This window comes from Podarcis cretensis (genome assembly GCF_951804945.1).
Source record: "Podarcis cretensis genome assembly, chromosome: 9".
NCBI lineage: Eukaryota > Metazoa > Chordata > Lepidosauria > Squamata > Lacertidae > Podarcis > Podarcis cretensis.
The window spans coordinates 3,430,082-3,457,827 of record NC_137178.1 but is presented as its reverse complement, the minus strand read 5'-3'; the positions used below and the strand labels follow the sequence as shown (position 1 = coordinate 3,457,827).

General features: G+C 43.4%; 3 protein-coding genes and 1 long non-coding RNA gene across 8 annotated transcripts in view; all 4 read left to right on the top strand.

The window, feature by feature from the left end:
* Positions 1-13,882, top strand: part of LOC307224354 (CD209 antigen-like protein C) — a 51,231-nt gene extending 37,349 nt beyond the window's left edge. Inside the window, exons 4-9 of one of the 4 annotated variants that reach the window (XM_079991195.1) lie at positions 6,322-6,432; positions 7,663-7,761; positions 8,641-8,727; positions 10,001-10,152; positions 11,227-11,336; positions 13,511-13,882. In XM_079991195.1, the coding sequence (XP_079847321.1) occupies positions 6,322-6,432; positions 7,663-7,761; positions 8,641-8,727; positions 10,001-10,152; positions 11,227-11,336; positions 13,511-13,661 (710 nt within the window). In that variant the 3' untranslated portion in view covers positions 13,662-13,882. Of the gene's footprint in view, positions 1-6,321; positions 6,433-7,662; positions 7,762-8,640; positions 8,728-10,000; positions 10,153-11,226; positions 11,337-11,855; positions 11,933-13,510 lie in introns of all 4 variants that reach the window. The other 3 variants (XM_079991199.1, XM_079991198.1, XM_079991197.1) reach the window with 3 other exon arrangements.
* Positions 13,883-22,642: 8,760 nt separating this feature from the next.
* LOC307224429 lies at positions 22,643-25,521 on the top strand. The gene is made up of 2 exons (XR_013842507.1): positions 22,643-22,738; positions 25,001-25,521. It is a non-coding gene; the product is annotated as an uncharacterized lncRNA (long non-coding RNA).
* A 1,656-nt stretch (positions 25,522-27,177) lies between these two features.
* The window catches only part of LOC307224310 (uncharacterized protein), a 199,998-nt gene continuing 199,429 nt past the window's right edge, over positions 27,178-27,746 (top strand). Inside the window, exon 1 of the mRNA XM_079991077.1 lies at positions 27,178-27,185. The gene's annotated coding sequence lies outside the window, so the exon portion shown is untranslated. The remainder of the gene's footprint in view (positions 27,186-27,746) is intronic.
* The window catches only part of LOC307224356 (CD209 antigen-like protein A), a 76,495-nt gene continuing 76,394 nt past the window's right edge, over positions 27,646-27,746 (top strand). For both annotated transcript variants that reach the window (XM_079991203.1, XM_079991205.1), the window contains exon 1: positions 27,646-27,723. The gene's annotated coding sequence lies outside the window, so the exon portion shown is untranslated. The remainder of the gene's footprint in view (positions 27,724-27,746) is intronic.

Below are 27,746 nucleotides of genomic sequence, written 5' to 3'. Positions count from 1 at the left end.
AGACCTCATAGGTCCCACACTATCTATTAAATGGGGAACATCTTACTGGAGTCCTGTAAGCTAGATGTCCAGGAGTTAAGAGAGAGGAATAGGATGCAAAATGAGAATGTGGTATATTACCTAAAACAATTTTTAAAAATGCCTTGGAATCCATATGGAACATCTCTTTTGGTTTAAAACTGAGATTGATCCAGTAAAAGAAAATGGAAGACATTTCAGTTATATTGGACTCAACAACAACTTTATGTTGGATTGTCTACTACTACTACTACTACTACTACTAATTTTTTATTTATACCCCGCCCTCCCCGGACAGATCCGGGCTCAGGGCGGCTAGCACCAGTAAAATTACAATAAAAACATAAGGGGGGGGGGGACACAAATTTAAAATCCAGGTTAAAATACAATCTAAAATGCAGCCTCACTTTAATAGTAGCCCATAGATCAAAACCATAAGGGGAGGGAAACATAAGGGTCAGACTGAGTCCAGACCAAAAGCCATGTGGAACAGCTCTGTCTTGTAGGCCCTGTGGAAAGATGTCAAGTCCCGCAGGGCCCTAGTCTCTTGTGACAGAGCATTCCAACAAGTTGGGGCTGGTACTGCAACCCCGCATAGAGCGAGTTACAATAATCAAGCCTGGAGGTGAGCGTTGCATGGATCACTGTGGCCAGATCAGGACGAGAAAGGTAAGGGACCAACTGCTTAATACGGCGGAGATGGAAAAATGCCACCTTTGCTGTGGCTGCAACCTGTGCCTCCATGGAAAGGGAGGCATCGAAGGTTACACCCAAGCTCTTGACAGAAGGCACTAGCAGTCACTGAGCTCCTGCAAAAGATGGGAGTTGGCTCCCCAACCCCATGTCGTCCCAACCCAGCCAGAGGACCTCTGTCTTTGGAGGAATTAACTTCAACTGGCTCCCACACAGCCATCCAGCCACAGCTTCCAAGCATCTGGTCAGTGTGTCTGGGGCTGAGTCAGGGCAGCAGTCCATCAAAAGATAAAGCTGGGTGTCATCAACATATTGATGACAACCCAGCCCAAAGCTCCAGACAATCTAGGCAAGGGGGCACATAAAGATAGTGAAAAGCATTGGGGAAAGGATTGCGCCCTGTGGGACTCCACAACACCCTCCCTAGCACCACCCTCTGTACCCGACCTGAGATAAAGTAACGCAGCCATTGTTGGACTGTGCCCTGAATCCCCATGTCGGCAAGGCAGTAGTTCAAAAGTTCATGATCGACAATGTTGAAGGCTGCTGACAGATCTAAGAGAATCAGCAGTCCCGATCCAACTGACAGTCACCACTCTATACCTAACGTGCTCATAAACTTAATCTCCATTTGTTGTTGTCTCATTCTAGCTTGTTGTTTCACATACAAGACTGAGAGGATGGGGAAGCCAGCGCCCGCAAAGCCCGCAAAGCCGGCAGCGCCTGCAAAGGCTGCAGCTCCAGGAGAAGCAGAACAACCAGGAACTGGAGGTCTGTATACAGCACAGTCATATGGGATGAGGTGTCTCTTAAAGCAGAGGAATGCATGGGAAAGGGAAGTTGATGGGGAGACAGGTAGAAAGTGGAACCAGACATGTTGTGCCAGGGAAGAATGCAGGGAAAAGCCCACACAGCTTTTTGCGTGCCAGAGATCCACTAAGCCCTATAGAAACCCCAGATTTCAGCCCACTCTTGGCTGCTGGCTGTTGTGTTCCTTTACTGTGTGCAGTCCGGAATGGCTCCACCATTAGGCAGAATGAGGCAGTTGCCTCAGGTAGCAGGTGCTGGGGTGAGTAGAGATGTGTAGACCACACAAGCTGCACTGCACCTCCTCAGTTAGCCTTCTGCCCCATCAGCAGCATCAAAACAGGGCCCATGGCCAGCCCAGTAAAGTTTCTGTATGTGGAATTTGTCGGAGCCCCATACGACCCAGCTGTGATGGCTACTCCTCCAACGTATCTTCGGAACCCATCCAGGCTCTCCTCCGACGGTGATTAACAACCTAAACCTTTGAATGAGACTTCAGGCATGCACTCCATTGCACAGAGTACCCAGACAGCAGCAGAAGCAGCCAGAAATATATACTTTATTTCTAACTACGCAAGACAGAAAAGAATATGTGTCTGCTCTCTGTGAGAAACAGAAAAAAGAAAAGGTCAAAGAAATAGGAAACCAGTAACATGAACATCCGTCTCCCGTGAGACTTCCAACAGTCTGGAATGTCAACAGAGTCTTGTGACTCCAAGAACTGCACAGTGGCATAACTGAAACCTAACAGAATTATGTGTACAGAGGGAGTATCTTGTCCAGGGGCATTGGGTATAGGAGGTTCAAGGGGCTTCAGCCATGTAAACATGTTGAGGCAGAGGTCCAAACAAGCTGCAATACTGAGGGGCTCACATCCCCAACCATCGCTGGGCACCCTTTGTGTGCCCCACCCCTGCCCCTGCCCAGAAGACCAAGAGTCAAGAGGAGGCTGGAACAAGCGAGGGGATCTTCACCTTCTCTCCTCCCAAACTCCACCCGGCAGTCCAGGAGTCGAGAGGGGCCTGGGACAAGTGAGGACGATCTTTGCCTTCACTCCTCCCAGCCTCTGCCTGGTATCCTGGCAGCCGGGAAGGGGCTGAGGCGAGCGAGGGCAAAAATCGCCTTCTTTGCTCTGCCTCCTCCTCCCTGCCCTATGCCACACTTATACAAATTTACACATTTACAAAAAGAAAGCACCCAAATACATTTATTCTTCAACTTCCTTTTCCCCCTTCCAGAGTTCCTTCTAATTATTAACTTCCTACTACTGCATATTCTAATTACTCCATATAAGTTACTCCATTTAAGTATAACTTACTCCATATAAATTATTTCCTACTTTCTCCCAACTTAATTATATACTGCTGAATTTACTTTAATTCTACTAGCATTTTTATTTGCTAGTTATCAGAAAAGTTTCCTCCAGACTTCCTGCTGGATACGGATAATGGATAATCTTTTTGTGTAAAATCAAGATATGCTAAAGCAAAAAATATGTCAGTTGATTAGGTTTCTTTTTTCAATTCAAAGCAATTTAAAGGCAGAATAATACAGAAGCATTTTCAGAAAAATCTCAGTTTGATGACCAGAGAATAATAATTTTGAAAGAAATCCCGATGAGACTGCTACGGAAAGGAGCAAATTACAAGTATCTGACAGACACACCGTGCTAAAACAAAATCGCTTTTCATTGGGAATACCCTGAGGGAGTCTCCTTTACATTTAAAGGGAGAAAGCAGAGATGTAGAGATTCCACAGAAGCAGATAAATTCTGGAGAAAGAGTTAGCAGGAAAAGAATTAGCAGGAGAAAGAGCATTTGGTTGGGAGCCACAACATGAAGAAGAATCAACAGAGGGGGAGAAGAGAGATAAATAAATAAAGGACAAAATGGCATTGATAATCTTAATGTGGAGTGTAAATAGACTCCATAATAAAGCAAAAAGGATTGGGATTGAACATGTGGTAAAAATAAATAAATTTGGATGTTATTTGTTTTCAGGAAACACATATTGCATGAAACACAGAAGAATTCTGATCAATTAAAGTTTTAGGAAAGGGCTTTGTGGCCTCTGACTGTACAAAGAAAAGAGTCGTGGTAATGTGTACAGAAACCAGAATTAGATCCAGAACAATTATTTAAAGATGATTAAGGCAAAGTGCAAGTAGATAAATAGGTACCACTCCGGCGGGAAGGTAAATGGTGTTTCCGTGCGCTGCTCTGGTTCACCAGAAGCAGCTTAGTCATGCTGGCCACATGACCCGGAAGCTGCCTGCGGACAAACGCCGGCTCCCTCGGCCAATAAAGCGAGATGAGCGCCGCAACTCCAGAGTGGGTCACGACTGGACCTAATGGTCAGGGGTCCCTTTACTTTTACCTTTAAGGAGGAATACTGATAATACAGCTAACATCACAAGTAGAGAAAAAAAGAATATTAATAGATGTAAATGCACCAAATGAGAAAAAAACTGACTTTTAAAAGAGATGAGGAAATCTTATTTGAATATATGAATGAAAAGATAATTTTGATGGTAGATATGAATGATGTAGCTTCCCTGGAATGGGACAGCACTATAAGAAGAAGCGATACAAAAGAAGGGAAGCTACCTAAGGCCTTTTTCAGATGACAGAAAACATAAGTCTAAATACTATGTAGAGAGAGAAACACCCACTGGACAGACAATTTACATTTTACTTATCTGAGAATAATTCAGCAAGTCGAACAGATTCTGTACGGACCGATAGAGATTTGTACACCAAGGTGAAGAAGGTAGAAATTTTACCCAGGACATTATCAGATCACAACTTTATTATTATAAAATTAAGAACAGAGCAAAATTGCTGATTCAGACTAAATGAGAATTTATTAAATGATCAACAGATATTAGAAAAGGGGATATTAAGAGATTATTTTTAAATCAATCTGAATCAGGAGACAAATTGAAAGTGGTATGTGATGCAAGTAAAGGAGTCTAAATATATATTTTTTAAAAGAAGTGGTTTAATACCTGCCTCTTGCAGTGGGTCTGAGAAGGCTCCCTCACAGAGAGAAGCATTCACCACCCCATGGAGCCCATCACCCAGCCCTTCATGGCTCACTTTTATGAGCCAGGATGGACAAGGATCAAGGAGACAGGTTGTTCATTTCACTCTTCCAAGGAGCCTTACCACATCCTCAGAGGTAACAGATTGGATGAGCAAGTAAAAAGAATGAGAAAGTAAAATCCTCAGTGATACACTGGGCAACTGATTTCGGTCATAATATAGACATGGAAGCATGGGAACGATTGTGGAGTATGGATATAAAATTCACAGCATGCTACGGTTTAAGAGAAAATTATATGAAAATGATATATTGTTGGTATCTAACAGTGAGTAAACTGGCAAAAAATTATAAATCTTGGAAATGTAACAAGAAAGAAGGTTCTTTTTATCATATGTGGTTGTCTTGTAGTAAGGTTAAAGCTTACAGGGAAATGATCTACAATTAATTGAAAAGGATGTTCAAAATAACTTTTGTAAAAAAAAAGTTATTTTCTTTCCTTTCTTTCTTTCTTTCTTTCTTTCTTTCTTTCTTTCTTTCTTTCTAAATATACTTTCATTAAAGATTTCTTGGTTAACAAAACTATGTGCAATGTCTCTTATTTTTCAAGTTACATTTTCTACAGATCAGTTTCATTTGTTGAGACATTAGTGTTGTATTAGGGAGAAAAGGGGGTAAGAAGTGAAGGGGGAAATGGTGAGTCGGGTGGGGTCAGGTGCCAATGTTTCACCTCAGATCATATAAATCTTTCGCCTTTTGAAGCTTTTCTTTTGGGAATTATGGGGACAGAACTACCCAAATTGTGGAAATTATTCCAAATTATGGAATATGTGTGAGCATTAAATGCCCGTTTGCAGATAGTAAATTCAGCCCTTTACAGCAGAATGCAGAAGAAGCAACTGTGGTTGGAATAGTAATACCAAAGGTTTTATTTGTAAAGCAAATAACAGAACAAGAAGAGGACACTCACGTCCATCTTCTTCAGCAGAGGACCAGAGAGAGAGAGCAGAGAGAGGGAGGAGACATTTAAATAGTTCCCATATTCCTACATCAATTAAGTAAATAAAGGCAACCTGCAACATTGTGCAATGTGAGAATGAGACATTACAATACTAACAATATGCATAAATGGCAAAAGTTACAGGAAGAATAAGAAATCAAGCTATCAAACTTTTTATAAAGGAATGGAAATGGTTTATTGAATATTTACAGATACATCGAAAACAGATAAAAACAGATAAAAACATTAGGTGGATTATTATAATAACGTGCAGTTCCATAAGAGTATATACAGGTATTGAAAGTAGATAATTAAATGAGCAAGTTAAATAAATTGGGATATGCAGAAGCTATTAAAAATAAATTTAAGGAACCACAGAAAGAGAGGGGAGGAAGTCAAACTTTGAAATGTTAAAATGATTGTAAAACTAATGAAATCTATAAACTTGAAAAGTATAGATTAAAACTTTTTTAAAAAGTTTTATGTGTATGGAGGGGGCATCTTGTCATTTGTCGGGGGGGGGGGAGAAAGTAATATCAAAGGCTCCTGTCTTCTGATCCAGACATTTGTAAGAAAAGGTTCATCACACAGCAAGGCATCTCGCCTTGCTTCCTCCATCTGCTTAGCATCCCAAGGACCCACCCCCTGAACCACTGAATATCTCTGGCTGATGGCTACCACAGTGTATGAAAATCCTTTTTTCTGGGGTGCCAATGATATGTTGGCTACCAATGGCTAAAGCAGAATTTTCTTTCTTCAAGCATCTGGTTTTCAGAAGTTTGTAACCTTCATGAAATCTCCCACGGGTGAATACATTGTCGTATTTCTGATGATCCTCTTTACTGCGTTGACACTGCTGCTTTTCCTGCTATGTAAGTACATAATTGGCGAACTTTGCTACTACTGTCTTGGGCTTTGCTTGAATGCAATAGCATTTCCAAAAAGAGATGGTAGGATCCAGTTTCCATTTACCCCATTTACCCTCTCTCTTTGATTTCCGGGGATGAGTTACAGCTGTCACCCATTGAGAGCAATGTCACTGTTTTGTTCTCCCTGAATAAGTGAGTTCCAGCACTAGGAACAAACACATAGACTAACACAAGTCCCTGGGACACCCTGGACAATTCCCTTTCTCAGCTTGCAATTCTCTGCTTCTTTCCCAACTAATCCTCATTTGCTTTGGGAGAGCCCCCCTTCCTGATCCTCTCCACCCTGCCCTCTGCTAGGGCTCCAATCCCTTGAAGGAAAGTGCTTGGGGAAAACAGGCTGCAGAGGAAAAGGCCATGGCCAAAGTGGGTGGGTCCAGAGCCTACGTAAATATCTAGATATATGCAGGGCTTTTTTCAGCTTAAATTTATCAGGACCCTGTTCTGGCCCCTCTCAGGTGGGTGCTGTTGACATTTTAAGAGAAGGGAGGCATTCATGCTGAATTCCAGCACCTCTTTTTGTAGAAAAATAGCACTGGATAGATGAGCCCTTGACCTATTTGCACACCTAATTCATTTTTAAAGGGCACTTGAAAGTAAGCAAATCTCGAGTGGAGGGAATCAAATGATCCAAAAATTTTCATATTTTAAGCATACGGCAGAGTATGAGGCAGCCTGGCAAATGCAAGACTGTAGGACAAAGAGGACAGATGTATCTAGACAACCAAAAATCCAAAGCTCTCAAAGGGAGGACAAACCATCTAATGACAGAAGTAACAGGCCAAATTGAAACAGGACTTCAGATCAGCAGGGCAGCCGCTGTCAAGGGCCGAGAGCAGAAAATAATAATAAATGTCATATTCATGTTTTTGTTGATTTTATTTCTTATCTGCATTACAAGTCAGCAATTTAAATTCAATATTAAAAGCAGTTTGAAACCAAGTATCCCCTCCCCCAGATAGCAGCGGCGTAGCGTGGGGGATGCAGGGGGGCCGGCCGCACCGGGCGCAACATCTGGGGGTTAGGGTTAGGGGGTGCAAATCCACGGGTTAGGGGGTGCAAATCCATGGGTTAGGGGGCGCAAATTACTTGCCCTGGGTGCTGACAACCCACGCTACGCCACTGCCAGATAGTCAGACAATTTAATCATTTCTTTTCTGCCTACTTCTTCCGTAGACCAAAAGGAACTTAAAAAAAGGATGGAGTTTCAAATGGCAATGGATATGATTCGGACCTTTGTTGTTGGGCTTGATACAATCCATGAAGACAAGGATGGTAAGCATTTTTTTATGCACATCCTCAATTTTGCTAGACCTTGTTTAATTTAAGCAGGCATCAATTCCTGTAGTTCACTTTGGGATTCATATTGTGTAAGCAATACATATATTCAATGAAACTCATCACCCAATAGAGTTTATCACGTTTCATTGCTCAGCAAGAAGAAAAGCAGATGGTTGTGATTCTCACATCCCCCCACTAGAAATGCTGTCCTTCCCCATCAAACTGTAATTCACAATGTTTGTGCTACTGCAGGATTTTAGCACTGGCACAAGGGAACTTTGCCCCCACTTCCCCCTGCATGCCATCACCAAAGCTGCTCTGCAGGGTGGGGAACAGATTGGAGGGAAAGGGGCTGAAGATTGCATTGCGCAAGGAGAAATTCATGCACTGACATTATGTCCTCAGAATTATGTGGAATGCAACCCAGTATTCATCAGAAAAAGAGTTTTGGCGCCTCTATTTTCTTAGATCTCACAAAGCATAATAGAAAACTGCAAAGTATTCTTTGTATATTCGACTTTACTGTGGGACTCGAGGTGGGAATTGTTTTGTGACCCAGTGATTCCCAGCAGAAAAGGAGGACATAGGAGAGGAAGATTAGAGATACTTCATGAGCCACTTATAATATGAGAATAGGATAGTGGATTGCATGGGCCTTTGGTCTGATCCAGCTGCAGGATTCTTCTGAGGCCTTTCATTGGTCATCTCAGCCACAGAGAATCAAGTCTGTCCTCATATTCATAAGAACCCGATCCTTGAGCTCTGCTTCTTGTTTCAAGCTAGAGATTTTGAAAATGTTTGAAAATGGTTTCTTAATATTTGCAGGTTGTTATTTCAGATACTCATTTCCTTGAACTTTTTCAAATCTTTTAGACTTCGGAATACTTGCTGTAGCTCAAAACAAATCAGAGGAAATGCGGTATATTGCCAACAAAAATGATGAACTGCAAAAAGAAATTGGTAAGATCCCTTACAATGCTGAAGAATTGTAGTGCAGTGGGAACCTGCCCTGATTCTGAAAGCCCCTCCTCTAGCTGAAAACTCTTAGAGCCAGAGCAGAGTGCTGCTCTCCTTTGAATCCAGCCACCCTAGGGAAACATCAGATATATTCAGTTCAACTCTCCTGACCTTTTGAATTGATTTAGTTCTATAGGGAGGCAAGAAAAGACTTCGTCATTCGTTGCTATAATAGTAGACAATCAAAAAAGGTCAGCTAAAAGATCTGTCCTTTATTATATTCACCCATGAGAGCCCCGCCTCTGCAGATACAATCAAAAGAGGTCAACTGAAAGGGCACTCAGGGCCAATTGTGTCCATGGCCCAAGCCAAGGCAGGGGGTCTTCTGGGTAGTTACACCCACCCTGTGGCACTCCCTCCCACCAGATGTCAAGGGGGGGAAAGAGCTATCTTACTCGCAGAAGACATCTGAAGGCAGCCCTGTTCAGGCAAGTTTTAAATGGTTGTTGTTCAATTGTGTTTTAATTTTTTGAAATTCACCCAGAGTGGTTGGGGGGAACCCAGTGAGATGGGCAGCATATTAACAACAACAACAACAACAACAACAACAACAACAACAACAACAACAACAACAACAGGCAGCATGTTGTTATTATTATTATTATTCGGATGTTCCAGAATTCAGCCAAAGCTCAGCAGGAGCACCTGTCAGATCAGCTGGAAACTCCCCCGAGCCATTTGGAAACCCACTGGATTTGGAAGCCCACTAGATCCATCCTGTCAGCTCCAGCAGGGAGAATGCTTGGCAGCAAACTGGGTGGTGAACCAGCAGAATCCCTCGTCTGTCCCAGTTGCCCTATGCCAGGAACCTACATTCTAGATTCCCCTCCCCCCTCCACAACTCAACAGAGGGCCTGGAAAGAGAAAGAGAATTTTGATAAACCACAACTACTCCCCCTTCCCAACCTTCAAGTCTGCCCTGATTCTGCCCTGAGTATCCAGGTGGAAACAAGTAGGTGAGGTTCTTGACTGTGCTCCCTGTTCCAGCTATGCCCACCCAGCTATTTACTGCACCATCAACATGGGTTGAAGAGTTAATGTTTTTCTTGTTTTAAGATTTCTGAGCTTCCCAGATGAATATATGTTATCACGTGGAGACCGAAATGAACGTAATAAAAATAATTGAAATCTGCACAGACATACAAGGTGGTTCCCATTAAATTCCCTATCTTATTTTCTTTTTCTCTTCTTCCTCCATATCTGGCTTAACTCAAAGACCTCCTTATTGGAAACTTGAATGAGGGTTGGATTATATATCAAAGGACAATGTATTTGCTTTCTCGTGACCAAGACTCATGGGCAGATTCCAAAAAAAAATGTGAGAGGGAAGGTGCCCAGCTCATGTCTGTGGAAACAAGGGAAGAACAGGTGAGCATCAAAGCTAAGTATAGGAAAGGTAGGGGATCTTCTTGAGCCAAAGGGCTCCTATCATCACTATCCATTTAGCAAGGTTACATGTGCCTGTATGCAGCCAAGACAGCAATTCCATCAGTCAAGCCAAGGGGTGGGAAGGGCAGGGAGAGCTGCTACCATCTGGGACTCAATAAGGTTTCTTGGAGCTGCTGAGCTCTAATAGAATGAAGCTGGCAGTCAGGATGGAGATCTTGGAGGAGGAGGAGGAGGAGGAGGAGGAGTAGATACTTCAGAGGCATCTATCTCTTGGATTCTCTGTAAATTCTTCCTCTGCTCTTTGAGATGTATTGAGTGCTTAGAAACAAACGTTTCCCTCACCACGCTAACCTTCTGGCAGGAGAGTATCATGGAGATGACTCTAGAGGAGCTTGCAAGGTATATCCTTTCCCCAGCCCTTTAGCTCTGGCACAGGGGCTACTGGGGTGCTGCAAGGCACAGACATGGGTGAGACCCCATCGCCATGCCATCAAGCATACCACAACCGGACTGATTCCAGTGTCTCTGGAACCAACCATCAAACATGGATGCAGAAATTGGAGTATTTGACATACAGGTCACTATCCTGCTACGTGGTTCCAAGACCAACTCTTCTCTGGCACAGTCATTTACAGTATCTGGAAATTATAACTCTGTGTCATGACTGGAACACATATGTAGCCAGTCTCGGTGATGGCATGTGAAATTACCCTTCACTACAATATTTCCTCTTTGGGATGCTTCCTTGATTCCATCACCATCATCTTCATCATTTATCATCATCATCATCATCACCATAAGCATCATAATTTTGATAAGGGGGACAATACCACATCCAGTATATGAAATTATTATTGGAGATGGGAATACAATGTATAGTTTTGATCACTTTCCCCCCAAAATTTGGATTGGGTCTTCAAATGTGATACCTTCTCCTTTTAAAATGTGTTTGTTTTATGCCTGTTGAATTTCTGTAAAGGGCTATAGTCTCCCAGAGAAAGAGACATTGTCTTAAAAGATTTTATTTGTTCTTTCTCAATACCCCTACCCTAGTTTTTTATAAACGAGCAAGTACAAAGGCGTAAGAAGTTTTTTTGGTTTGGAGTCTTTAAAGACAAGGGAACGAAATGGAGATGGCTGGCAGGAATAGAGGCTATAATCACGTAAGTTTCTGCAGAAACATTTGTTAATGGCATGCATTCCAAAAAGTTGCAGATTCTGTTTACATAATTGATCTTTTCCCTTTCCAAATATATTTTGCCATGCAATTTTCTCTACTACCAAAGATCTACATATGTACTCCTCCACATCATTGCCCAGATGAGCGGCTGCTGCTTCTCACTAGGTTGGAGAGGCAGGAAGGCTCCTCTTCCTGCTTCTCTAACCTAGTGAATGCAGTGATTCAGAAGAGGCTGAAGGCATGTTTTTAAATGGTTTGTGCTCCTTAGTTCAGCTTCAAAAGGACTTGCAGGAACCTAAAGCTGAGCAACACTGTCAGCTAGCAGTTTAAGACAGTTCATGGTTCCCTTTAAGTACCTAACAACTCTTTTCAGCTTGTGTTGATGGATGTACAAGGTCAGAGTAAGATCTCACTCACCCACAGCTTGGTAGTAGAACAGAGAACTGGACTGGCATTTATTACCAAGACTGCATTAACAGAGGGCTGCTTTCATTTTTGCAAGGTCTCCTGGAACAAAATCCAATGACATTCATCTCTATTGATGCACCCAATACCAATCACGAATCCTTTTTGACAAAGGTATTGAGTAAACTTTACAAACAGGCAGTGGGGTTGTATAATACTAGCTGGGAAATTAAACCCTGAATGCCAGTGGTTCCCAGTTAGCTAAGTACTGCAGACCCCTTCATTTTCAAAAGCCATGCCATGGGCCACCCTACCTTTGAACATTTTGATATCTCCGTGGCAGTTTTAGTTATGTGAATGACACCATGGAACCCCTGGGTGGGTGGTCCTGTGAGGAGAATCAGAACTTACAGGGTTAAACAGTTCTGTGTGACGTCTCACATTCTGAGGCGTGGTTATGTTCTCATATGGGAATCTTTCTTTGTGTGTGTTTTTTTCTTTCGTTTTTGGCTGAGAGGCGAAAGGATGTCCGCTCTCTCGCCGGGCAGAGTTATGATGTTTTTCTTCTCATTAAAAGACTGTTGGAGATTAGCAAAAGGCCTGCATTCAGTCTGATTTATTATCCACACACAAGGCAACAGTTTCTCCTGCTGCTGAACTCTGCTAAGGACTATGCTAAGAGAGCTAAGGGAGCCTACGTTTTCTATCGGCATGGACGTCCATCGGCGCAGCAGAAGAGTACTGGGTGCCATCTTTTCTAACAAGTCCGTGGACCACCAATTGGGAGCCACTACTGTATGTGATCTTAGACTTGATCACCCAAACATCTCGTGGGAGTAAAAAACACCTACTATTACTAGTAATATAAATTTAATAGATTTACAGAGAGCTAAAAATGAGGAAGTTATCACAGAATGAGTTTATCACAGAATTTTAGTGCTGTGTAGTGGGACTTGATTCAGGATACAATGGACACTGGAGAATGCAAGTGACAATAAGAGTGAGGCTTGGGTGATACCTTTGTCAACTATGGATAATTGACTAAACTTAGAACCATCATGTTAGATTTAGATAAGATATATATGTGAGAGATATCATATCATTTCAATCAACCCTATAATGGCTTTGTGGTTATAGATTATATTTTGTAATTCATTTGAGGACATAGCTATTTTTGTTTCTGTGTAGTGTCATTGCTCGCCTCATGCATGGGGTGGGTAATGGATGTGAGATGAGGTGGATGAAGGCGGATGCAAATCTAACATGGTTTTAATATGCTCAGAACAATCACTACTGTGCTAACTCTGCTACTTGAGAGTAAGGATCTCTCAACACTCACAATGGTCCAGAGCAGATCTGAGGAAGATGTGGGTGCATATGGAAAGGAGAGAGGGCCAGTTCTGTTGCAGAAATGGAAACCCTGGCAATAGCAGGAGTACTGCATTGGATACTTCCCAAACTAAATTGACTGACAGTTCTTGTGTGTACCACTGAGCCTTCCAAAGTGACACCCTCACTTTTTGTAGTTTCCTATGAGAAACCACTTCATGTGAAAAGAAAAGAGACAGTCTTGCCCCACAGTTGTTGTTGTTGTTTTCCTTACATGGTTAGAATTCTAAAAATTCATCCCAATTGTGGGTGGATGTTAAGAGAGAAAGAGCTGAACATCTTTTTAATGATAGAAGGCATGGGGAGCACATGAGGAAGTAGACATCCAATCTTGATTGCTCAGTGCTGCTCTTTTCTTTTCAGGTACTGGCAAAAAGATGAGCCTAAAAACGAAGACAGAAACCATTGTGCTGCAGTAGGCCTTGATTGCGATAAGGATTGCTGGATCGCATTACACTGTGAGCAACGCATAGGGTACATTTGTAAGAAGGTGCCTAGTGATGCTTGGCTCTAAGAAGACACTTTAAGATGAATGAAACTGGATCTCATGATCACTATACAAAAACAAAACCAGGAGATCACCCCACCTCACTGTTTTAATGTACAATCCACACTCTGCCATCTAGATTATATGACTCTTTGGCATCAGCACTCAAAAACACCTTGAAAAGACCTTATTCTGCAAGATCAGATGTAGATGGCTACAAAAATAAAGAATGGAAGGGTCCAGTTATAGCCTGTTTTCTGTTTAATGTATTTATTTGCAATGCATACCAATATTTGTTTCCTTACTCTATGTGTTTGATGCCCCATTGCCCCTTCAGATCTCCATGATTGCTACCTTACAAGGCACATAAGGACAACCCTGCATGCCAGGCAATGAGAATGGGGGCCACCCAGCGTTTGGTGTCCCCTTCTAGCAGACTAATCACAAATACAACTTTGGCTTCATCACTGTGTAATTCCAGTGCCCTTACTCTCATAATGAGCCAACATTCCACAACAAACACATTGAACTGCTCTTGATTTCTTCAGAAGTTGGCAGGGGGCAAGACTTGGGCCCACACCAGTGTGGGCCCAGTACTGGCAGCATGTGCTGCTCCTTACATGGCATTCATGGCCGCAAGGGTGTCAACTTGAATAAAGTTTTGGGGGTGGAACAGGTAAGCTCCCCCCTGCATAATCAATCACAAGACAGTGCACACACATCATTTGAATGGCAATGCCCATGAACTTGAGGGAGGCGGCCCGCTAAAATATTTTATTGGGGACTCTACCTCTAGGAGTTGGCTCCTATGCACTGTGGCCATCAACTGAGTTAAGTGGTTGTGGTTGCTTCAATCTGTCCTGTGTACCCATCCAATGAGAACTGATATTTTAATCTTTACTGTCGGGGAATGAACTGAACAGGAAGACTCGGAAGTGTCCACTCAGTCTGTTCGGCTCCTCTCAGAAGAGGAGGGAGAGTGGGAAGGTTTGCCACCTTGTCTCCAGCAGTTTCAAGAGGAGAAGAAGGCAGAACTGAATTATAGCTGAAGGTAGTGGTGGAGGAGGGGGGAGTGAGAGAGCAGACTGCAGAGATCTCCCTGGTAAGTTTGGGAGATTCTCCTTCTCCAAGGGCTCATCACTCACTCTGCATTCAGGTGCAAATAATGCAAAGGAGTGTGATTCCCGGGATTTTCTGTAAGTACTCAGGATGTTGTTGGGGATGGAAGAGGTTACCTTCAGAGTAAGCAATGTCTCCTTTTTGTGGAGACCTGGATTCTTTGTCTTGCAACCAGATGACTGAATAAAAAACATAAATATAAACTTGCTTGTTCTTCTTATCTTTGATGCTACCAGGAGAGGAGAGGGTTCTCTGCTCCTGACATTTATTGACAAAAATATCATCTTGGTGGCATGTATGATACTTGTGTCTTGTGCCATAGATCCTTGTTCCTAACTCTCAAAGAGGAGGTCGTGGAGGTGTTTCATGAGAGAAGTTCTGAAGCCGGCTTTCAGAACTTCTGTTGGGATTCCATCCTGTCATGTTTCTTTACCACATGCTTGATAGTTAGACTCATAGAATCATAGGATTGTAGAGTTGGAAGGGACTCAGAGGGTCATCTAGTCCAACCCTCTGCAATGCAGGAATCTCAAACTGAAGCCTCCATGACAGATTGCCATCTCACCTCTGCTTAAAAAGCTCCATTAAAGGAGTCCACAACCTCCCGAGGGAGACTGTTCCACTGCCAAACTGCTCTTAGTGTCAGAATGTTATTTCATGTAACTTGAAGCCATGGGTTTGTGTCCTTCCCTCTGGGAGTGATATCACCTTCCATGTGACAACCCTGGAGGTTTTTGAAGATGGCGATCTTATCTCCTCTTTCCCATACTAAATATTCCCAATTCCCTCAACCAGTCCTCATAAGGCATGATTTCCAGCCCCTTGATCATCTTGGTTGCCCTCCTCTGCGCGCCTTCCAGCTTGTCAACATCCTTCTTAAATTGTGGTGCCCAAAATGGGACACAGCACTCCAGGTGTGGTCTGACCTAGACAAAGTAGAGTGGTACTATTACTGCCCTTGAATGGGACACTAGACTTCTGTTGATGCAGCCTAGAAGAGCATTAGTACCCTGTCCCCCTGCTGCATCACACTCTTGACTCATGTTAAGCTTGTGGTCTCCTTAGACCCCTAGATCCTAGTAGCCATTTTATTTGTTTTCTTATTATTAAATTTCTATAACACGCTTCACTCAAAGCTCACAGTGTGATAGCTTGCATTTTTGAGGTACAGAACATTTCTTACCTATTGATTCAAGTAGAAGGTTCTGGTATTTTCTCTGTGTGACACAAGCTAGAGGTTGGTGCCTTCTCTAGCTGGTGCAACCTGGAACATTTTGCTGACAAGTAAGTTTCCATTCTGCTGAGAGCAGGTGCTGTTTTGGGTTAAGCTGGTTTAAGCAAGGATGAACTGGTCCTGTAATCTTTCTCCCAAGGTCATGTTGCCTTTTAGTAACAGGCCAGAGGGAGCCTGGTTTAATTCTCTCTTTTTCCTTCTTGGTTCTTCCTCTGCTTTGTTTCTGTGTGTTTTTTCTCATTTGAGTGGTGATTTGTATGTGGTATATTTAACTTAATTCAGCATACAATGGACACTGGAGAATGCAAGGCCTTTCTTCCTCCCAGAGTCGTGGACCAAGAGGGAGCAGGATTTAGCCCTCCTGGGAAAATATGTGTTCTGTAGAGAAAGTGAGGATTATGCAAAGGCACTACTAACCACTGTAAAGCCCAAAAGGATTGCGCCTTGTAGCATCCTCAAGCAGCCTCTCTGCCGCCTGGATCGCCCCTTAAAGGAGTGGAGAAGATCGGTGACATTGAGGTGAGGATGCTAAGGTCGTCTCCCGTAGCAACCAGATAAGAAGCAGTACAGTTGCGTCTGCGAAACATGGTAAGCAGAAACAAAGAGGGACTGGCAGGGATGGCTCAGAACAAAGGCACTTAGCAGCTTCCATGGCAACAGTAAAGGACTGTGAACAGAGCACTGTACTGACCTTTGTGATCAACAGTGGAGCATCGCACCACATTGTGCCATCTTGTGGTCTTTTGTGGAACTGCACCACTGTAAAATCTGGGAAATCTGTTTGTCTTGCAAATGGAACCAAATGTCGTCCCCGGATTGTCATGCTGTCTGCTATCTGTTGCCACTCTTTTTTTTGATGGCTACAGAGTGTGTTTTGAGAATAACATGTGTTTCATTTATAGGGGTGGGTGACAACTGGTCAGTGTGGAATGTGGAAGATAGGCTGTTTGTGCTAGAAACCTCTCTTGCAGGTCCAGGTACCACTGAGGCAGCTCAAGTGCAATGTGCCAACGTTCCAGTCCATGATGCGTGCCATCATCTTTGGCACAGGTGAATGGGTCACGTGTCTTGGGGTTACGTGAAGAAGATCCCAGAGCGCACTGTGGGGTGCAAAATGAAATCATGTGCTAAATTTCTTGATTGCAGGGCTTGTAAGCAGGTGAAAGTGAAAACGTGCTCCTACCCTAGGTCTGAAAGAGTGACCACCAGACCTTTTGAGCTGGTGCATGCAGATTTGTGTGGCCCTATGCCAGTAGCCAGTCTAGGCGGGGCCAAATTTGCTCTTTCTCTGGTGGATGATTTTTCGAGAAATGGCTGGCTTTTCTCAATCAAACACAAGAATGAGGCTACGCCGCTGATAAGAGATTGGATTGCAGCAGTTGAACTACAATACTCCACACACGTGAAGAGCTTTCAGACCTACCGCGGTGGGGAATTCACCAGGTCTGCGCTGCAGAGTTTCTTCTGCCAGAAGGGAATATGTCACAGGTTGAGAGTTCCACACAGTCCCCAACAGAATGGCGTTGCAGAATGCAGGAACAGAACGCTTCAGGAGATGTCTGCAGCTTTGTTGTTTGATGCTGGGCTTTCCCAACACTTTTGGGCTGAAGCCTGGAAGACTTCTGTGTTCACATTGAACCGTTCGTTCAATTCTGTTGTAGGGGACACACCCTACTTTCTGCTGCACGGCAAGAAGCCCAAGGTGCATTTCTTCCGTGTATTTGTCTGTGAGGCTTGAGTCCTTGTGCCAAAGGCCAAGTGCAGAAAGGGTGGCCCTAGGTCCCAAAAGATGATTTTCTGTGGGTCTGAGCCAGGGACCAAGGGGTGGAGATTTGCCTATCCAACAGGCAATCAGTCCAGGATTCTGCTCAGCAGTAGTGCTGAATTCTGTGAGCAGAATGGGTGGGCACGCATACATGGGAACCCTGATGTTCTTTCAGAGAGTCTGCTTGACTCTGCTGATGAGGAAGAGATAGAGGTTGAACCTGCTGCTGAGGCACAGAGTCCCAACCCAGAGCAGGAAAGGGGAAGGACTTCTCTGAAAGCTGTGAAGCTTGAACAGAGAAGTGCTCCTTCCTCACCCACAGGGCCAGCTGAGACGTCTAGATGGTGCAGTAAGTCAGAGGGGGAGCTCTCTGATGCCAAGGACATTCTGGCTGGTTCTAGTGGGTAACTGAAACTGCGCTGAGACGTTCAGCTCACACAATGAAAGGTAAACCTCCTGACAGGTTTGCAGTCACAGACGTGTGGGTAGGTATGGCACAGTGTGAACCTGAGAGTTTTGAGGATGTTCAGAAACTGCCTCAGGAAGAAGCCAGGAAATGGCATGAGGCAATGCAGAAGGAGATGAGCTCAATGGAGTCTCTAGGTGTGTTCTCCCTCACAGCGTTGCCAGCAGGCAAACAGGCTGTGAGCAGCCACTGGGTTTACCATCTTAAACCCACAGCAACTGGAGAACCACAGTACAAGGCTAGGCTAGTAGCCAGAGGGTTCACGCAGCGGAAGGGGCTGCATTATACTGAGGTAAATGCTCCTACTTCCAGAAGTGAAACTCTACGCATGCTCTTAGCCATTGCTGCACAAAGAGGTTTGAAGCATCACTTTGATGTGGATGTGGCCTATTTGAACTCAGACCTCCAGGAGGATCTGTACATGCTTCCTCCTCCAGGGTTTGAGGGCAATGGGCCAAATACTGTGTGGAACCTTCACAAGTCCATTTATGGCTTAAAGCAATCGGCTGGAAATTGGAACTTTTGCCTGAAGCCTTAGAGAAACTAGGTTTCAGGAAGAGTCTTGCTGACAGCTGCCTGTACCTTAAAGGGTCAAGAGTCACATGAAATGGTGTTGGTCTTTGTAGATGACATTATTCATGTCTCAAGGGCAAACAAACAGGTGCCTAAGTTTGCCAAAGAGCTTGGAAAGAGTTTTCAGCTCAAATCCCTGGTGCAGTAAAGATTTACCTAGGTGTACAGATAGACAGGTCTGAAGATGGAAGCTTCTTGCTCAGTCAGAAAGGCAAGATTGAGCAGTTGCTTGAGGAGTTCAGAATGTCTGATTGTGCAGGGGTTAGGACACCCATGGAGACAAGGTACGTGAAAGACAGTCAGCTAGCAGAACATGCTGAGTTCGAAAACGCTGAGCTCTTTCAGTCAGCTCTGGGTAGTCTGTTGCATCTGTCCCAATGGAGCAGGCCAGACATTGCTTTTGCTACCAATCTGCTCACCCAGGAAGCTACAAACCCAAGCATACAGGCCTGGAATGGTATTAAGCGGGTGCTGTGTTACCTGCAAGATACCAAAGACTTCTGTCTCAAGCTGTCAGCCAAGGGTGACATCAAACTGATGCACTGGGCAGATAGCAACTGGGTGAATCTGCATGACAGGAAGTCTGTATCTGGGATGGTAATAAAGTTTGGGGAATCTCTAGTTGGGTGGAGCTCCCAGAAGCAATGTCTCATTGCGCTGTCCTCTACTGAGGCTGAGTTCAGTGCACTGTCGGAGCTGTGCCGGGAACTGGAGTTCTATAGGTGTCTGGTTCAAGAAATCTATGAGGATAGTTGCTTGCCCATCACTGTCTGGGAGGACAATCAACCCTGTCTGAAGTTGGCAGAGTCTGGGCAGTTTAAGGCCAGAACCAAACATCTAGACATACGTTTCCAAAATGTGTGTCAGTGTTCAGTCAGGATTGGTGCGGATGCAGTACTGTCCAAGCCACAACAACCTGGCAGATGTATTAATGAAAACTTTGAGCCTCCAACGTCATGGGGAGTTCTGTGGAGGTTTGGTATTGGGGTAAGTGGTGATACTTACATGCCCCCCAGCAGTGCAGGACAAGAGGGGTGTTGTGTGAGGAGAACCTGAGCTTACAGGGTTAAACAGCTCAGTGTGTGCATCCTGCCTTCTGAGGTGGCGGAGAGATCCTGCATCACACATCTGGGATCTGCTTTCTTTGTTCTGTTATTCTGGTTTTGTTTTTGTCCGAAGCAGACATGTCTTTCTTTCTGCCCAATACTGGATGATTTATGCTGCTGTAATAAACGCTTCTAGCTTAGAGAAGCTGCGTGGACTCTTAATTTATGCACACTAACGGCACACACAGAGGACAGAAGGCTAAAAGGCTTTATACACTGTTTTGCTCTGCCAAGCTCAGAGGTCTGGGAAAGCAGTGTGCACAATGGAAGCCCGCAGGACCTGTCCCCTGAGCAATATTTCACATATTGTACCACCTTAAAACTTTCAAGATCATCTAGCCTCCCAGGTGGGGGGGGCAGGTGCTGTGCATGAAAGAACACATTGCCTTGCGTTTAAGATTTGCCTGGCTGCCGCTTTTTATTTTATTTCATTTTTTATTTATTCCTACCCTCCTATATGTGGATTAAGCCAGCAAGTGGCAGAAATGATTGTTTGTTTGTCTTTCAGATTTATTTTAATGGTTACTTCCGCTCCAAGTCTGGCGTAAGTAGCGAGGCTTGTGGATTAAGCCAAGCAAGTGGCTGAAGAGTTTGTCCTTGCCCTTTGATTCTACTTAAAACCTTTAATTTTAAAACTTTAAGAGATCACCTTAATTTGGATTTATTAGGCTGGTTGTAATAGACTAGATTCCTCTTCTCCTTCCTGTATTGTTTTCATTGCTGTGGCTCTTTGACTGTGAGAATCTTTGACTGTTAGTTGTAGTGTCCTTCAGTATTGTTTACTAGATGTATTGGAACTAAGGAAACAAAAGTAAAGAAGGGCGCTTGTTTTGAGAAGGAGGAAAAAGGCAGAGGGCTAGACAAAACAGGAACTATATACAAGGGAGGGAAAAGTCAAGAACACCATGAACTTCAAGAACCCCAGAAGGATTTGAGGGACGTAAGAAAAGAAGAAGAGAAATTTAAAGGAGAGGTATCAGACTTAAACAAAGCACAGGAGGAATTATAGGACGCTATCGCAATGAATGAAATGAAACAAAGGGAATCAAATCTGTGTTTTAGATCAGTGCCAGAGACCCTAGGAGAGGACATTAAAAATAAATTGATTTCTGAAATTGCACAATGGTTAAATATGCAACAAGAAGAAATAGCTAACGCAATGCAAAGTGCATTCAGAATCAAAGCAAAATCAACTAAAGCTAAAAAACATTCCAGGGGACTGTTTGATTATTTTTAAGAACAAAGAAATGAGAAGCATAATTTTACAAAAGAACAGACAGAAAAGACTTTGCATAGATGGTGTCTTCACAGTGATTTTTAAAGACATTGCCATGAGGCTCCTGAAAAAAAGTGAACCTTCACAAGACGTTAACTGATACTCTTTGGAAGAACAAAATCAATTTCAAATGGGAATTTCCAGAGGGGGTCTCTTTTTATTACAAAGAGAAAAAATTCAAATTTAGAAGCATTCAGGAGACTGACAAATTCTGGAGAAATTATGCAAAGGAACTGGGTAAAGAAGAAGCTGCTGCGATACCAGGACAAGGAGAGAAGGAGCAGGAGGAGGAGGAGGAGGAGGAGGAGGAACCTTAAAGACTTTTATAACAAAACACTAACAAGAAACAAAAATGGCATTGAACATGGACATAGAATGTTAATGGACAATAATAAAATTTAAAGGAATAAAACTGAGCATATTTTCTCAAAGAAAATTTGGATATTATTTGTTTACAAGAAACTCACGTGGCAAGAAAACATAGAAGATTTTTGTCAACAAAAATTAGGAAACGAATTTATTTCATCAGACAAGAAGCAAAAAGAGAGGCGTGGTATTGTACATCAAAAACAAGTATGAAGTACAGCAGATCTTCAAGAACGAGGAAGGAAGGATGATCACTGTTCAGGGTACAACGCAAGGCGAGAAAATAATAATACAGTGGTACCTCGAGTTACAAACGCCTCAGATTACAAACGCTTCAGGTTACAAACTCCGCTAACCTGGAAGACTTACCTTGAGTTGAGAACTTTGCCCCAGGATGAGAACGGAAATTGTGTGCCAGAGGCACAGCAGCAGCAAGAGGCCCCATTAGCAAAAGCACTCCTCTGGTTAAGAACAGTTCCAGGTTAAGAACGAACCTCCAGAACGGATTAAGTTCGTAACTGGAGGTACCATTTGCATACTAAATGGTAGTAAAACAGAATTCTACAAGCTTTTAGAAGAGAAACTATTTGACTTCATGGATCAAAAGATTATCATAATGGGGGACTTAAACAGGGTAGTTTCCCTAGAAATGGACAGATCTGGAAGGAAAATGGATTCCAAAGAAGGGAAACTACCCAAGACTTTTTTCTCTTTAGTAGAAAGTTGTAATTTGGTGGACATATGGAGATTAAGACATCCAATAGATAAACAATTCACTTTCTTCTCAGAACCTAACAAATGGGCCGCAAGAATCAACCACGTTTGGAATTCAAGTGAATTAGCAACAAGAATTTTAAAATAGAAATACAACCAAAAACACTTTCTGATCAGTCCTCCGTGCTGTTGGCTCACACAGCTACTGCTGCCTGAAATCATAAGGAATTTTAATAATAATAATAATAATAATAATAATAATAATAATAATAATTCCATAAGATAGCTTTCCTAGGTATATGCTCTGTGTGGAATCTTGATTGGCTGCTTGTCGTGCCCAATCAGGGAGAAGCAGAACCTGAACAAGAAAAGTTCTGGAATGCTCTGCAGCAAAGGGCTAGGAACGAACAGCTGCAGGAACAAACAGAGAGGCAAAGAGAAGAAGAACTGACTGCGGCACAACAATATCCCAGCAGTATCTCATGGTATCACATAGAATCATAGAATCATAGAGTTGGAAGAGACCACAAGGGCCATCAAGTCCAACCCCCTGCCAAGCAGGAAACACCATCAGAGCACTCCTGACATATGGTTGTCAAGCCTCTGCTTAAAGACCTCCAAAGAAGGAGACTCCACCACACTCCTTGGCAGCAAATTCCACTGTCAAACAGCTCTTACTGTCAGGAAGTTCTTCCTAATGTTTAGGTGGAATCTTCTTTCTTGTAGTTTGGATCCATTGCTCTGTGTCCGCTTCTCTGGAGCAGCAGAAAACAACCTTTCTCCCTCCTCTATGTGACATCCTTTTATATATTTGAACATGGCTATCATATCACCCCTTAACCTCCTCTTCTCCAGGCTAAACATGCCCAGCTCCCTTAGCCGTTCCTCATAAGGCATCGTTTCCAGGCCTTTGACCATTTTGGTTGCCCTCCTCTAGACACGTTCCAGTTTCTCAGTGTCCTTCTTGAACTGTGGTGCCTAGAACTGGACACAGTACTCTAGGTGAGGTCTGACCAGAGCAGAATACAGTGGCACTATTACTTCCCTTGATCTAGATGCTATACTCCTATTGATGCAGCCCAGAATTGCATTGGCTTTTTTAGCTGCCGCGTCACACTGTTGGCTCATGTCAAGTTTGTGGTCAACCAAGACTCCTAGATCCTTTTCACATGTACTGCTCTCAAGCCAGGTGTCACCCATCTTGTATTTGTGCCTCTCATATTTTTTTTTGCCCAAGTGCAATACTTTACATTTCTCCCTGTTAAAGTTCATCTTGTTTGTTTTGGCCCAGTTCTCTAATCTGTCAAGGTCATTTTGAAGTGTGATCCTGTCCTCTGGGGTGTTAGCCACCCCTCCCAGTTTGGTGTCATCTGCAAATTTGATCAGGGTGCCCTTGAGTCCATCATCCAAGTCATTGATAAAGATGTTGAATAAGACCGGGCCCAAGACAGAACCCTGTGGCACCCCACTAGTCACTCTTCTCCAGGAAATCAAGCCCATATCAGGAGAAACTGGCAACTCTCCCAGGCACCTGGCATGATTCCCTGTTGACCTCCCTGGCTGCATTCCCCAGCAAGATCCAGGCTAGGTCACAATAGGTGATCCTTCTCAGCGTGAGAAGAACACACCCCTCTTTCCTGCCCCCCCCCCAGGCAGGGGAAAGAGATAGACAGAAACATATTTACATGCCTTTATTTCTGTCTTTGCAGCATTACAAAAAACATGACTGCTCTCTTCAAGCTCCAGCAGTCTAGTGACAAACACTTCCTGGACAGGAACAAACGGAAGAGCTCATATTACACTCTGAGCTAATTCCGGTGCTTCGCACTGTGAATTGACTGTCCCTCTGTTTCCCACGGGCAGTCCCAACATTCCCATCATGTTTACTTTTCAAGCTAGCACTTTGCAGCTGCATTGCATCCATATCATAACAGCCCTTGAGTCCATCATCCAAGTCGTTGATAAAGATGTTGAATAAGACCTGGCCCAAGACAGAACCCTGTGGCACCCCACTAGTCACTCTTCTCCAGGATGAAGAGGAACCATTGATGAGCACCCTTTGGGTTCGGTCCGTCAGCCAGTTACAAATCCACTGAGTGAGTGGTAGCATAGTCAAGGCTGCGTTTTACCAGCTTCTTTACAAGAATATCATGGGGCACCTTGTCAAATGCCTTGCTGAAATCAAGGTAGGCTACATCCACTGCATTCCCTTCATCTACCAGGTTTGTAATTCTGTCAAAAAACGAGATCAGGTTATTCTGACATGACTTATTCTTCAGAAATCCATGCTGACTATTGGTGATCACAGTATTCCTTTCTAGGTGCTCACAGACTGTTTGCTTAATGATCTGCTCCAGAATCTTCCCTGGTATTGATGTCAGACTAACTGGGCGGTAATTATTTGGGTCCTCTCTTTTCACAGTGAATGTTATAAATGTTATTCATATGAGACTACTTTATATTCACTGCATCATTACGTTGGGTATCCAGAAGCTTCTTTAGATCTCAAGCAGGAAAAAATCCTTCACCAGTTCAACTGGGCCTTATCCTGTTTACCCCCTCCTTTTATTGCCACTGGCAGACTATCTGTATTACCTTAAAAGCTTCAGCCAGCTCGTTCCCAAGCAAGATAAAAGTCATTTCCAGAGACGACTCTCTCTTTGTTCTCCAAGGGAAATCACCCAAGTACTCCAAGTGCTAAAAGCACTTTGTAAAGACAAAATCCTTTCCTTTGGTTTTATTTTCAGGGAAATCTGCAACTCGTGGAGACGGAATTATGAGGCATCGTACTGCTGGAGTGCGAACCAAAATCAGAAGCTCTACCATTGAGCCCAGACATCATCAGATGGGACTGTGCAGAACCATTGGGAGTTTGCTTTTGATCTCTTCAGGAACCCTCGATGTCCTGGTTGACCTTCTTTGGGGTGCTTGTTGCCTCCGAGCTGCCCCCAAACTACCCCCCCCAAAGCAGCTGATTCGCTTTGAGCCATATTTCCCTTTCCATCATTGCAGACTGGAAGTCTTCAGGTTTATATTTTATACATTGTGTAATGTTAGAAACAAATGGGCATTTCAGAGAGTGGTGGTATAAAATCTTATCAAGTGATATGGGAAGCTACAGAAAAATGAGAATAGTAAACCATATGGTGTTCCTAAGATGTATTATGTGAAAACCTAAAAAAATAAATAAATAAAAAATAGAGAAAGATATTCATATAATAGAATTGTTTTTAATGTATACATGAAATAAACCATCCAAAAAGGCAAAGGCACTTCTATAGAGGGTGTTACTTCTTTCTCCAAATCCTGCCTTAGCCCTCCTATCTTTGAACATACACTTGGGCTCCACCCTGTAAAAGGGTTGCCATACATCCTGGTTTTCTCGGACATGTCCTCTTTTTCGGGGCCTACATCCCCATCCTCGAGGATTTTTAGAATTTGCCAAAATTTCCGTGGGGTTTTCTTTTTTTTCTTTGGTACCAAGACAAGCCCCAAAGGAGCATATTTGCGCTTGGGAACTGCCATTCTAGGAGTGTGACATAGAACACCTGTGTCCCAGGAAGCAGTGTGTCTGGGAGCTTTCCTTCCCAGCCAGAGAATGTGCATGTGCAAGGCAAGTCCATTGCGCCCCGTCCCACAACCCTGCCAGAGCTGTCTCTCTCTACTGGATCCCTTAGAGCAGACCTGGGAACCTAGCACAACCAGCTGCAATCTTTTATTTCATGTTGCCACCCTCCTACATTTCCCAGCAATTGCAAGTGAGGCAGTTAAGGGAGCTCTTTATCTGTACCAGATGCTTTTACCAGTGCCCAATAGGGGAGGAAAAATAGCCAAGGCTGTTTCAGGGGATGTCAAGTACACTGGCTGGCAAGGGAGTTTCCCTCTCCCTCCGGTAGCTTCCAATAAGAAATAACAAGCCTTTGGCAGGTTTATAGTCCGTTTTATTTACAACAACATACTGAGCACAGCATCAAGCCGCCCTTCCCACAGATGGCAGTTGCTCACTCTGAGTCCCCTACCTTCTGCAGCAAGAAGTGTGCCACCAGCCACCTGTCCTTCCTCAGTGCTTCTGTTGTTCCTGGATCCTTTCAGTCATCCAAGTTCTAGGGGAGGGAAGGACTTCCCTGCCACACTCAAATGAAGAATCTCCTAAAGGCTCCCTCCCTCCTGGTTGCCTAGCTACTATCTCAAAACTGTCCAGCTCTTCCCCCAATTGAGCAGCCTCTGAATCTACTGGTCTCTCTGCTTCTGGTGTTAAAAACTTCCCGATACAGGGCTGCCTTCAGATGCCTTCTAAAATTTGTGTAGTTCTTAATTTCCTTGGCATCTGATGGAAGGGTGTTCCACAGGGAAGGTGCTACTGCCACCTTCCCTCTGCCTGGTTTGCTGCAACCTCACTTCTCATAGTGAGGGAGCCAGAAGAAGGCCCTTGGAGCTGGACTTCAGTGTCCAGGCTGGACTATGGGGGTGGAGATGCTCCTTCAGGTATCCAGGGCTGAAGCCATTTAGAGGATTAAAGGTCAGCACCAACATTTTGAATTGTGCTCAGAAATGTTCTGGGAGCCACTGGAGATAGGACCAGTGTTATATGATTCTTGTATCTTTATACAGAAGGGCAGGATATGAATGACAGTAATCATTTTTGAACAATATTTTTTATTGGTAGTGACATATAAACATACAAAAACATAATGAGCAATAACAGGAATAAGGGTACATAGTTATGAAGGATTTCTAGCATATGAAGCTTATCAGAGTCCAGCTCAGAGTTTGTGCAGATCTATCTTTCAATCCAAGTACAGTTCTCGATGAGTTGCCATTGGTTGAAGCTCAGTTGCATGCAGGGCTTTTTTCCATTTGGAACTCGCTTGAACTCAGTTCTGACACCTCTCAGGTGGACACCATCATAAGAGAGCAAGGGAAGTGTTCATGGTCAGTTCTGCTACCCTTTTTTCTGGAAAAATAGCACTGGTGACATGTATGTTTTGATGATGATACATTCAATAAATATAGACCAAACATGTTGAAATTTAATTGCTTCTGTTCCTTTTCTTTGTGCTTTAACTTTGCAGATGAAGATTTACACTAATGCACTTTGCCATATTTCCTGGTATAAGTGTTGAGATAGAAAGCTTTCCAATATTACTAGCAGAGTTTATGAGGAGTAAGGATTCTTCTGGGGGATATGCTTTGAAGGTAAAGTATGTACCCGGCCTAAATAAAAAAATAAAACTAATAACTTTTGAAAAATTAATTAGTATAATAAATCTGAAACCAACATTTGCCTGGATTTATGCTTTATGTGGAATGCTGATTGGATATGATCAGCAGCCAATCGGAAATGGTATAGCCTAAATGGGAGGAGTTCTGGAATGCCTGACATCACAAGGGAGGTGGTTCTTAGCCAGTGGGAGGATGAAACACCCTTAGGAAGAAATTAGTGAAAAGATTGTTCCATGACAACACCAAGGTATCCAAACAGAAAGTGGTCTG